A 12,688-nucleotide genomic window follows, 5' to 3' on the forward strand; every position below is an offset into this window, starting at 1 on the left:
GGTGCCAGCATTCGCAAATTGTTGATGTGTGAAAAGTGGCCAAGAAAATGATGCATGCTGCTGGAATCTTTGCCACAACTACATTCCGTTTGCAATATCCTTCATGCTAGAATCCGCTACCACAGTCATCGTAAAATGAAGGTGCGGTTGCATGTGCTTGTGAACCGCACCTCGTCGAGCCGCGCGAGCGCGGGCGCGCGGCTCCGGCGTGGGACCAGACCGCTGGGCGCGGCGCGCGCTCAGCCCGTGTTCACTGACGCAGACACGGACCACGTACCTTGCATACCGAAGCTGCCGCGCCGGCGGCTGACGGGGGACACGACCGGCGAGCCCGCACTCGCCGTCACTGCCGCCGCCGTCGGCCGCCCGCCGGGGGCGCCGCCGCTCCGCCGGGCCTAATTGGATGGCCGTCCGCCGGCCGCCTAACAGGCTTACCGGCGGTGGCTGCGGCTTACGGGCGACGCGTGGTGTGAGGTTTCGGCGGCCCGCGCCGCGCGGCGACAGGTGCCCGGTGGCGTCCCGGCGCGGCTCGCGCGCACGAAGAGGCCCAACATCGAGCCAGGCCGGCTGTCAGCAGCCCGTGCTGCTCCCCGGAGGCGAGCCTGGACGACGCGGCCGTCACGCTGCTGTCCTGAGGCGCACCGAAAAACCCGCTGTTTCCATGACTACATTCGCACACGCATCCCCTCGGATTACGTAAGACACCAGGTCGATCGAGTGCGCGTGCATCGCGGCGGCCCGAGGCGTCTCGGGGCATGGTAAGACGAAAGCTTTGCGGCCGGTGATTCCACTTTTTATCAGTTTTAGGACGCACATGCACTGCACGACCACCATCGGGAGCTCCTGGCCCTCGTCGCAAGCCGAAGCAAAACTTGGCACTGGCTGGTCGTTGAACTAATGAGCGTTGATTGTCCTCTTTCAGCTTTATCACCGGGATATAATTCCTTGAACTGCTCCCGTCTTGTCTCCCCTTATGCCCGTGGTCGTCTTACTTCTATGAAGACCTACCTGATCGTCGTTATCACGTTAATCGCTCTGCGGACTCAATGAAGGGATTGACAGTTAATCAGTATGCCACTTTGGCTATAGGATACTGTGTTATATGCTTGGCAGGCTGTAAGAACACACCTTGGCAGCTAGGAGTCGGCTGGGCTGACGCGGCTGTCGGCTGGGCTGACGTGGCCGTCGGCTGGGCTGACGCGGCTGTCGGCTGGGCTGACGCGGCTGTCGGCTGAGCTGACGCGGCTGTCGGCTGGGCTGACGCGGCTGTCGGCCGTCTCTGCCGCAGATCGACACCGTGGTGGTGATGGGCTCTGGCGCCGGCACCTGGCAGCTGAGTCGCACGCTGGAGCTGTACCGCCAGCTGGTCAACCCCGGTTTGCAGTTCATCTCGATCGACCTCACGTGAGCGCGCCTGGGCGCCGTGGGGGGGGGGGGGGGGGGCGGTAGGATGACCGTTCCCGATCGGCCGGCCACTCTCGGGGCCTATCTGGCGCGGTCACTGTCGCACGCATCGGAAAGGCTGGGTCACTCTGTTGCCATTTTGGTGCCGTCTGCTCGCACTACCTGCGCCGTGTGTGGGTGTCCGTGCCGCGCCCAGCTGGAGGGCTTTCAAAGCCTACACTCCACCGCCCAGTATCGTCCCGCTCAACTGACCCGTCGATTGTCGTGGCGCGTGACGAGTAACAAATAGCACTGAATAAGAGCGGAGATTCAGCGGGATAAAACTTCGCCGAGTGATGAGGGTCCAGCCCCCAGACACCATCACTTTAAGGCGAGTGTGGCTCGCAGGCATGGTTGGACCTGTTGAGCTGGCGCGCTGGCTGGCTGCGCGGGGTGTGTGACCGGTGTCATGGCTAGCTGCGCGAGGTGTGTGACCGGTGTCATGGCCAGCTGCGCGGGGTGTGTGACCGGTGTCATGGCTAGCTGCGCAGGGTGTGTGACCGTTGTCATGGCTAGCCGCGCTGGGTGCGCGAACAGCGTCATGGCTGGCTGCGCGGGGTGTGTGACCGGTGTTACGGCTAGCTGCGCTGGGTGCGCGACCAGCGTCATGGCTGGCTGCGCGGGATGTGTGACCGGTGTCATGACCTAGCTGCGCTGGGTTGCGCGAACCAGCGTCATGGCTGCTGCGTCGGGGGTGTGTGACCGGTGTTACGGCTAGCTGCGCTGGGTGCGCGACCAGCGTCATGGCTGGCTGCGCGGGGTGTGTGACCGGTGTTACGGCTAGCTGCGCTGGGTTGCGCGACCAGCGTCATGGCTGGCTGAGCGGGATGCGTGACCGTTGTCATGGCTGGCTGCGCGGGGTGTGTGACCAGCGGTCATGGGTGGCTGAGTGGGATTTGACCGGTGTCATGGCTAGCTGCGCGGGGTGCGCGACCAGCGTCATGGCTGGCTGAGCGGGGTGCGTGACCGTTGTCATGGCTGGCTGCGCGGGGTGTGTGACCAGCGTCATGGGTGGCTGAGTGGGGATGTGACCGGTGTCATGGCTAGCTGCGCGGGGTTGCGCGACCAGCGTCATGGCTGGCTGAGCGGGATGCGTGACCGTTGTCATGGCTTGGCTGCGCGGGGTGTGTGACCAGCGTCATGGGTGGCTGAGTGGGATGTGACCGGTGTCATGGCTAGCTGCGCGGGGTGCGCGACCAGCATCATGGCTGGCTGAGCGGGATGTGTGACCGGTGTTATGGCCTCTCCAGGCACACCGGACACGTGGACAACCATCTGCTGGACGACCCTCGCAACATCTCGCTCTTCGGCTTCAGCGACCAGATCCTGCGGTGAGTCAGTCCGCCGCAGCGGCGGGTGCGACTGTTGCCGTCCACGTGTTCCCTCTTTCTCGCCCGTGGGGTGTGCCTGCTCAGCATTCTCTGGCCGCTGGTGAACGTGCGCCTTTTCTGCAGGCCCCATTTGCCGTCCCTGTCACTTGCACATTGCCCGTCCACTGAAATGCTCATCCCTTGATACCTGTCGCGCTTTGGGGTGATTGACCCTTTTCGCTTCAAGTGCCACTCTTCTCGCATTCCTCCGAACCCCTGTGCAGCTTCCCTCTCTGTGTGATCAACTTGACTTGTTCACGATCGACTCTCACCATCATTCCCATGTCTCCGTTTTTAGGTGTTTTGTAGCACATATGAGCGAGTGACTCACTGCGCTGCCATGGCTCCGAGGATCTGTGTTCTGGGCGGCCGGCGGCTCCTGGTGGCCGCCGCGCCGGCGCCGCCCGCTGCAGCCCGGGTTCCCTAGTGTCCTGACGCCGGTCGCGCTGCGTGACCCCGCCCGCCGCCGGCCGGCAGGTTTGTGGCCGAGCGCGGCATCACCGGCCAGCTGGCGGCCGTCGACGCCATCGACGTCAAGTACAACCTGCGCCGCGACATCCGGCTGCCGGCCATCAACCTGCGCGAGGCCATCCTAGCGTCGGAGGGCGGCGTCGGCGTGGCCAGGTGGGTCGGCCAGATCGAGGACTGCGGGTGCTTTGGGAGCACGCTTGAGCACGGCGGCAGCTCTAGAGCGCCAGCCGTGTGCATTAGATGTTCTGAGGGCTCCGCAAAGCTTGGCGGGCACTCTGAGAGTACGGCCGAACACAGTGGGTACTCTGAGACCACGGCGGGTTTCTCTTCGTGCTACCACGAGTTTACCAGACTGACCTGATGCTTATCAAAGTACATACATTGCACCTCAGATGGATTTTTGCATTCTTAATATTTTCGTGGGCTGAACTCAGCTCCAACTCGCCGCCTTTACACGATGACTTGTATTAACTAGACGGCTCCGTTGGCGCATGTCACCATGCATGAACACGGCGAGCGTCACGCCGCCGTGTCGGCTGCCCGTCGTCTCCGGTCGCCTCGCTGCAGCGCCCCGCCTGGCCGACAGGTGGCGCACCGTGCGCGTCTTCATCTCGTCCACGTTCGTGGACATGCACGGCGAGCGGGACCTGATCATCCGCCACGTGATGCCCGAGCTGCGCAGCCGCGCGCGCGCCCTCCGCCTCGACCTGCAGGTGGTGGACCTGCGCTGGGGCATCACCGTCGAGGACGCCGCCGCCGCCAGGTCAGCCGCCAGACGCGGGCGCGTCGCCGCTGATGCTGTGGCTGGCTCGCTGATGCCGCTAGTAACTCGCCGATGCTGTTGGTGACTCGACGATACCGTAGGTGGCTCGCCGATGTCGTTGGTGACTCGGCGATACTGTTAGTAACTCCGCCGATGCCGTTGGTAACTCGCCGATATCGTTGGTGGCTCGCCGATGCCGCTGGTAGCTCGCCGATGCCGTTCGTGACTCACCGATACTGCTGGCGACGCGCCGGCGGAGGTCGGTCCGGTGATGTCGATGTTGTGTGCCGATGCCGAGCGGCGCCCCGTGCGGTGCGGAGCCGTCAGCCGTCAGCCGCTGGCGCGATTGCAGCACACCCCGCGGACCGGCGACCGGCCGTCGGAGCGCGCTAGTGACAGCCGGCCCTTGCTGGCTGACGCGCTCCGCCGCGCCGCCGCCCCCAGGCAGGTGGAGCTCTGTCTGTCCGAGATCGACCGCTGCCAGCTGTTCGTGGGTCTGCTGGGCGCACGCTCCGGCCGCGTGGCCGACACAGAGGCGCGTGACGGAGCCGCGCCTGCTGGAGTTCCTGTCCGCCCAGACGGCCGACCTCTCGCTCACGGCGTTGGAGATGCTGTACGCCACGCGGGAGCCGGAGCGGGCCCGCCAGATGGCCGTGTTCTACCAGCGCGAAGACAGCTTCCTCAGGTCGGCGGCGTTGCGACGCGCGCGGGGCGACGGTGCACCTCGTGCGGGTTAGGTCGAGGTGGGGCGGGGGGATGAGGGGGTGTGCTGTTCTCTGAGCTGTGTGTGACTTGCGTCGGCGCTGCTGTGGCCTCAGCGCAGAGGTGGGGCTGTACTCAGGTCAGTGCTGAAGTGAGAAGTACCGGTAGAAACTGGTCACCAGTAACCTGAAATCGAGCCAGTAAGCGGTCATGGAGGGTTTTTAGTGACCTTAGGCATGTGTGCAATCGACGCACCGCGCTCCCTGGCTTCATTGTTAACCACCTGTGCAAGCTCCGTCTGCCCTCTCTCGACAGCGGAGTCCCCGGCCACTTCATGGAACAGTTCTCGGATCTGGCGGCGGGCCGCCGCCGCGTGGCCCACCTCCAGGCCGAGATTCAGTCCCGCGGCTGCGCCATCACCAAGTACAGCGCCAACTTCGGCAGCCTGGGAGGCGGCAGGCACGGCGCCCTCGCTCTGCAGACGTTTGGCGAGAACATCATGAAGACACTGTGGAACACGTTGCAGTCGCTCTACCCCCTGGAGGTCAGTGCGGCCTCCCAGATGGTCACCGCCGGCCACGGCAGACGCTCTTCGTTTCGTCTGTTTGTGTGGCGTGGCGACTGGCTGGATCCCACCAGCGCTCGCAGCCGACCTGTGGGGCCGACCGTTCGCTGCGCCGGCAGGCGACGACATGCGACCTGGTGACCGAGGAGTACACGCTGCAGCACGAGTTCGGCCTCGCCCAGAAGCTGGTGGGACGCCAGGGCCGGCTGGCCACGACCGTGGAGCTGGTGGAGCGGGGTCAGGGCCGTATCATCCTGGTGGCCGGCAAAGCTGGCAGCGGCAAGACCTGCTTCGTGGTGAGACGACGCGCCGGAGCGCGGCGGGCGGACGTTCAGATGGGGCGCTGGCCTCTGCCGGGCGGACGGGACCGTGCGACCCTGTGCGGGGTTTGGCCGTGTCATCGTGCTGTTTTGGGATGGCATGTTTTCTGTATGGGCTGGAAACCAGCCAACTCAAGCCATTGGAGGCACTTCGTGATTAGTGTTGGCGTCTCTGCTAGTTAAATCGCCCAGGCACACTCCAGGTCGGAGCCCCCCCCCCCCCCGACCATCTTCCTGTAACCAGGCTCTCAGTTTCATAGTGGGCTTATCACGGGCCGCCGTTCATCCAGCCAGATGTCGATGTGTTGGGTCTGCGCACGTCCCCAGGGCCGCGTGTACAGCCAGCTGTCCGAGTGCTCGGACCACCTGAGCCGCCTCCTGGTGCCGGCCTTCTGCTCGGCGGGTGTGCAGTGCGGCTCGTCGGCCGGCCTGCTGGCCTACCTGCGCGCGCTGCTGGCCCGCCAGCCGCTCTCGGCCGCGCCGCGTCACCAGCTGGCCGCCGAGCTGGTCGAGCTGCTGGCCGTGCGCGGCCGCCGCCAGCACGTGGGTGCTGGTGCTGGACGGACTGGACGCCCTCTGGCAGGCCGAGGGCGAGGCTGCCGTCGACTGGCTGCCTATTGAGATGCCCAAGGTACGCACTTCGTTCAGGCGTCCGAGGTACGCACTCTGATCAGGCGCCCGAGGTACGCACTCTGATCAGGCGCCCGAGGTACCCCCTCCGATCAGGTACCAGGGTACTCACCCGATCAGGTGCCCGAAGTATGCCGTCCGATCAGGCGACCGAGGTACGCTGTCGATCAGGTGCCCGGGGTACTCACCCCGATCAGGTGCCCGAGATGCCGCTGTCCCGATCAGGTGCCGGAGGTGCACTATCTGACTTTTAGGGACGATTCTACGTGGTCGAAACTGGTCAACTTTTTGAATAATTGTCATTCTGGTGATATGTTGATGAAACTGGCACGTTTGTTTGATATGGTATTGGAACGTGACGTGAGTTTTTAAGACGTCTGCTGCGTGCAAGCGAAACACAAATACTTGAAGTGTCACTATGCCGCCATTTTTTGCTAAGGAGTCGAGTAAGGTCACCTGAGGTCAGCCCGCGCCGCCGTTTACCAGCCGCGTGTTTGTCCGTCGACAGAATGTGACGCTCCTGATAAGCGCCGACGAGGGCAGCGCCCTGTATCGCCGCATCAACTCCAAGCTCATGGTGACGTCAGTGAACCTCGGTAAGGAGGCAGCCTGGGCCCCGTTCTTCATCAATAACTGAAGCCCATCCCTTGCTTCGGGTAAACCCATTCCTTACATATGACGGCACGACCCAAGCACATTGCCGCCTCGCCCGAGAGGCGAAGTGGGTGGGCTTGTTTACGAGGAAGTCGTCGGTGTTGACATGGCAACGCATAGCAGCGGTCTATACGCTGTTGACGGCCACGTATGTCCGGGAAGTACGCAAGTCTCGATCTTATATGGAATGTGTGATTGATTATTTTGTTCGATTGATAACGATGTAGTTAGCCACAGATCACTTGCCAAAGCTTTTATTCGAATAATTTTTCGGCGTGCCATTCCTGCGTGCTGTATGTCTTGATGGGGTTGGATTGATTTTACTTGTATCCATGTTTGGAACTGAACGCGTTCCCTATTGATCTTTATCCATTACGCCACCTCAGTGGGCAGAGTCAAGTCAGTGGGAAACCGGGTCGTAAGTCAATGGGAAACTGAGCCAGGGCGCCTGGTGCCCGGCCTGTAACCCGGCCAGAACGCAGCGGCTCCTGTCTCCCGTGACCTGCGCTGTATGGCGCAGATTGTGGTGCGACGTTGAGGCGGGCGTGGGTACATTACTTGTGCGGAATATATGCATTTAGGTATATTGTTTGTGCATCTTCATTCCATATTTTGCTATAAAAATGTTTGAAGGACAGGCACCGTATCGTTTTGGCTTATGGAACGAATCTGTAGTTTTTAATAGCACATGACAGTTATACCATAAAACATTTAGCGGAAGAGGTTTGCATGTTTGCACCACATGTCGTACCTAGTACTGTTTGTGTGCGAGACAGAGGACAACCAGGCAATCAATCTGCCGTTTGCTGCTCGAACCCGGGTTCTCATAGGGGAGGGGGGGGGGGGGGGGCGGCGTTCGAATCCCGGTGGCCCCATCGACTTCTAAACGCTCATATCGCTACTGCAGTCGCTGGCGTTTCATAAAGAGTGCGCGGCCATGTGTGTTGCGTGGGTCGCGTTCCCTTACACACAACCTGAAGTGCGCGATCCATGGTGTGCCAGGCCACAGGCTCTGAAGACATTCCGTTAGGCACCCTGTGACCTCTGGGCTGCCTCCGACCCGTGACCACCCTGGGACCCGCAAGCACCCTCTGACCACTCGCTGACGGGTCCGCCCGGCAGGCACACTCAGCCTTTCCGAGCGCGCCGGCTTGGTGCGCGAGATGCTGCAGCACCACAGCAAGACACTGGAGGAGAAGGCGTGGAACAACCAGCTGCGCACGCTGACGTCCAAGCGCGGCGCCTGCGACCCGCTCTACCTGCAGCTGGCCTGCGAGGAGCTGCGCACCTTCGGCGAGTTCGACCAGGTCAGCTGGGGCTGCACTGGGGTGTCTGGTCTTTGATTGGTCGCACTGGTTAAGCCGTCGGTTCACGCCCCCCCCCCCCCCCCCCCGTCCGCTTGGCGGTGGATGGCGTTGAATTGTGACAGCCTTCTGCTACAGTGATAGTGATACGTTCTAAAACGTGCTAGCATTGCTGTCGGTTATTTGAACGCTGCAGGGGACGAATGTGTTTCATATCAAAATGGAATCACATATTTCTATCAGAGTAAGATTGGTGCCCATGTCACTTGGGTACGTGATACAACGGTCGTGAAGGTTAACGACGCCAATTTCATTAACTGACCTTGCGTAACTTTAAACTTGAGTGGCGCCTAGATTTGGCAGGGTCATTAGCGAAGTCTGCATAGACAGTTGACATGGTGAACACTTCTGGTGATTCCATTGCGAAACAAAGGTATTGTTCAGCGCCGATGCCACATGTCATCCAAATGCATCCAATACTATCGAAGCCTGATGCCGATCCTTCCGAATGCCGGGAGGTAACTCATGAGAATCAGAGGGGTTTGCACTCGGCCAGCGCCGACCGGTGTTGGGAACGACGGCCGCCTGACCGTCGGTGGGTGGTGCCGTGTGAACCGCGTCGGGCGTCCCCCGCCGCCGTGGCCGCGCAGTCACGGACCGCGGCGCGCCCCTCTCGTCGGCAGCTGAGCGCCAAGCTGGCCTCGCTGGGCCAGACGGTGCCGGCGCTGACGCAGGACGTGATCGGCCGCCTGGAGGAGACCTTCGACGGCCAGCTGGTGCGGCTGGCGCTCGGCGCGCTCACCATCTCACAGCACGGTACGCCGCCGGCGGCCTGCGGACCGCCGCTGCCGCGCTGATTGGGCGGACCGCCGCCGCCGCGCTGATTGGGCGGACCGCCGCCGCGCGCTGATTGGGCGGACCGCCGCCGCCGTCGCGCCGATTGGGCGGACCGCCGCTGCCAGGCTGATTAGGCGGGCCGCCACCGCCAGGCTGATTAGGCGGGCCGCCGTCGTCGCGCTGATTGGGCGGACCGCCGCCGCCACGCTGGCCTGGCGGGCCGCCGCCGCCAGGCTGGCCCGTTGGTTGGATCACTGGAAATGTCTCACGTGACTGGATTGCTGGATTGCATGCACTGCTGTAGAGGGATGTTAGCGTCAGGCGAGAGGACAGAGTCAGGCTTCCGGTTTCGAAGCTGAATCCGAGGTCACGACAATGATGTGAATCGAAGCCGAACCCGGATGATCAAAGTTTTGAGCTGCGAGGTCTGAGTCGAAGCCAGTGGCTACGTATTTTTAAAACTCGAATAGGATTCCGAAGCCAGTAGCCTCGAATCCGGACATGCGAAGGCGAAGCCGCAACCAGAGGCTTCGAACTAAGGTTTGTCTCTGGCTTCGCGTTTCCTAAGTCCAAAACCTCTCAGTTTGAAATTACCAAACGGAATCCGAAGCCGAGTCTTATGTACAGCGTGATTTTCTGGAATCAAAGCTATGTTCCCATATGCTTAAGTTGCGTGCAATCAAGAAATATCGTAAGGTTTTTGGAAGTGACTGAGGCAAAGTGTTAGCATTAGAGATGAGAGATTTTCGGGACGATCGTCCTGTTGTGTGCTACAAGGTGTACAACGTTTCAGACTGGTAGTTCCCCGGCTGACGACAGGTTCCGCCAAGCAGGCATTATGACCTTGAAAAATTGTTTGGTATGTCAGGGTTACAGGACGGGCAAGATTGTGGAGTAAAACCGCAAATGCATGGACAAATCACCATGAGAATACCGAGTCCATCAGTTCAAGATGGCGTGGAGCCGAAGGCTGGGCCTTAATTTAAAACTTCTTCGTAGCCAAAGTAGAAGCCGAAGCAACTTAAAAATTTCACAAAGCTGAAGCCCAAGCCACCGTTTCAAGTGGCACGAAGCCGAAGCCGAAACCAGCCGTGGAAAATAGCTCCAAGTCGAAACCGAATTTGAGACCATTAGCGAAGAACCGCAGCTTTGCAAAGCCCAAGCGGAAACTGGCCTCGTCCCCATGCCTGGCTGGCATTACCTGTTACCGGATAAGCGCTTATCACTTTTATTTCGCGGGTCCTGTATTGGATAAGAGTGAATGCGCTGTTCTAAAGGGCTGATGGTTGGCGACGTAAATGTGAGGAGAGCGAAGTGGACTACGGTCGCCCTGTTCTGTGCTCTCGCCTGCTCGGGTGCCATGCTCGGGCGTACTTTCGGCGGCCAGCCGATGAACGTCGGAGCATTCGTATGGTCGACCGACAAGCCGAGGATGACCGTGGTGAATGTTACCAGCAGCTGTGGGTATCGCGCGTGGCTGGATGGTCGGCGTCAGCCGCGCTGTGCAGGCCGTGTCCGCCTGACGGGCGCTGGACGACGCGGCGGGCGGCGGCGTCCGCGCGCCTGGCGGCGGTATGCCGGCCACGCACCGCTGATACCATCCGCTGCCGGCCAGGTCTGGCCGAGGACGAGCTGTTCGACTTCCTGAAGGAGCAGTCGCGTGCCTGGTCGCCGCAGCCGCTGACCCAGTTCACGTTCACCAGCCTGCTGAGGTGGGTGCGGCGGTGGCTGCCGCGGAGCCTGAGCGGCGCTGCTGCGCAGCGGAGGCTTGCCGCCGGATCCGGAGCCGGGCCGGGCGCAGTGGACGTTGCTGCGTTGACGGGCGTGAGGGCGATGAGGGAGGATAGGGAGGAACGGCTGTCCCGAAACGTGAGGGTGTTGTGGGAAAGACACATGTTTAATTATTTATTATTATTTACGCTCCTATATATTATTAGTCATTTCTTTATTTAGTAGTTACTTATTTATTTACTATTTAGCTCTTATAACAGTTGAGGCATTTTTTATGAAGAAGCTTGCGCGGCGAACTCGGTGCTGCGATGACGGGTGTGAGGGCGATAAGGGAGGGTAGGGAACAGCGGGTGTCCTGCAACGTAAGGGTTATGAGGGAGGATGGGAAAGAACGGCTGTCCCGAAACGTGAGGGCGATGTGGGAGAAATATTATGTATTTAGTTATTTATGATCCTTTAAGTTTTTATATAATGCCAGTTATTTCTTCATTTAGCATTTACATCTTTATTTTACTTATTTATTTATTTCTTGTTTGGTTCTTATAACTTGTGAGACATTTCCTACTGAAGAAGCTTACGCTTCGTGAGAACTCGGCTACACTGATAGGACTGGGAATCGCTTTATCCAGTGATATCCAGATTATACCAGCATTCAAACACCCTGGAAACGAAATGCCGGTGATTACATATAAAAAGATCAGTTACTAAGAGGTGCAGCTGTCCATTCTAATATATATATATATGTGTGTGTGTGTGTGTGTGTGTGTGTGTGTGTGTGTGTGTGTGTGTGTGTGTGTGTGTGTGTGTGTGTGTGTGTGTGTGTGCGTGTGCGTGTGCGTGTGCGTGTGCGTGTGCGTGTGCGTGTGCGTGTGCGTGTGCGTGTGCGTGTGCGTGTGCGTGTGCGTGTGCGTGTGCGTGTGCGTGTGCGTGTGCGCGTGCGCGTGCGCGTGCGCGTGCGCGTGCGCGTGCGCGTGCGCGTGCGCGTGTGCTGTGCGTGTGCGTGTGCGTGTGCGTGTGCGTGTGCGTGTGCGTGTGCGTGTGCGTGTGTGTGTGTGTGTATGTGTGTGCGTGCGTGCGTGCGTGCGTGCGTTTGTGCGTGCGTGCGTGTGTGTGTGTATTCGCACACTGGTAAGATACGTTCTTTTGAACATATTTCATTAAAGACCAAAGAATTGCGGGCTTTCTGTTTTCTGTTGATTTATGTTAATTCGCTGCTCTCTGTTGATTCGTTCAGTGTTTCTAAACAGCTTTTCGTGACGGGTGGAAGTACAAAGATTGAATTACTAACGTTAATGGTATAAAATATTGTTTTGTCGTATATTCATTAACGTTACATTACGGTTTGATCCTTAAACTGTTATCAAACGGGCATGATTTGTCATACACGATCCAAAGAACATTTCATACATATTCGATGATTGGAATGAAAAACCACAACGTAGCTTATGAAATAAGCTTAGCACGCCTGAGTTCAAAAAGCTAACTTGAACGTTTCAGCACCTATGCAGACGCTCGTAGCACCCTTTCACGCACTTCACGTATGCTTCACGTGCCCTACAAATGGGGGGCTCCAATCTATCCACAAAATCCCAGTGTAACGCAAAAATCAAGCTGTTGGTTGAGTGGTGGGGCATGTTGGCGAATGGGTATGGCTTTAAATGTCATCAGCCGTGCTTTTTGTGTTGTGTTTTGATGGTTGTTGTGTTTTTGGTGAGTTGCTTGCCTGTCAATATTGTTTGGTGGCACTGGGCCATGTTTTGTTTTTAGCCCTGTCTCGAAGATGCGCAATAAGTCGCATGGACAGAGAAGTAGTTGCGACGCCAATTAAGTTTATCACACGAAACATACAGTCCTTGTACGGACGGGAGTATTGATCAACCACAAAGGTGCATGTTAAA

The 12,688-nt window shown here is 59.3% G+C and overlaps 1 protein-coding gene across 1 annotated transcript in view; it reads left to right on the forward strand.

The window, feature by feature from the left end:
* Positions 1-1,288: 1,288 nt before the first annotated feature.
* LOC119097893 (telomerase protein component 1) overlaps positions 1,289-12,688 on the forward strand; it is a gene marked incomplete at its 5' end in the record, with an annotated part of 46,139 nt that continues 34,739 nt past the window's right edge. The window contains 14 exons of the mRNA XM_037220842.1: positions 1,289-1,404; positions 2,694-2,774; positions 3,291-3,437; positions 3,871-4,047; positions 4,492-4,582; positions 4,626-4,732; positions 5,065-5,293; positions 5,434-5,610; positions 5,962-6,044; positions 6,175-6,265; positions 6,773-6,860; positions 8,041-8,225; positions 8,906-9,038; positions 10,675-10,771. Of these exons, the coding sequence (XP_037076737.1) occupies positions 1,289-1,404; positions 2,694-2,774; positions 3,291-3,437; positions 3,871-4,047; positions 4,492-4,582; positions 4,626-4,732; positions 5,065-5,293; positions 5,434-5,610; positions 5,962-6,044; positions 6,175-6,265; positions 6,773-6,860; positions 8,041-8,225; positions 8,906-9,038; positions 10,675-10,771 (1,802 nt within the window). The remainder of the gene's footprint in view (positions 1,405-2,693; positions 2,775-3,290; positions 3,438-3,870; positions 4,048-4,491; positions 4,583-4,625; positions 4,733-5,064; positions 5,294-5,433; positions 5,611-5,961; positions 6,045-6,174; positions 6,266-6,772; positions 6,861-8,040; positions 8,226-8,905; positions 9,039-10,674; positions 10,772-12,688) is intronic.

The sequence above is a fragment of the Pollicipes pollicipes genome, unplaced genomic scaffold (genome assembly GCF_011947565.3).
Source record: "Pollicipes pollicipes isolate AB1234 unplaced genomic scaffold, Ppol_2.1 Scaffold_469;HRSCAF=525_pilon_pilon_pilon, whole genome shotgun sequence".
Taxonomy (NCBI): Eukaryota; Metazoa; Arthropoda; class Thecostraca; order Pollicipedomorpha; family Pollicipedidae; genus Pollicipes; species Pollicipes pollicipes.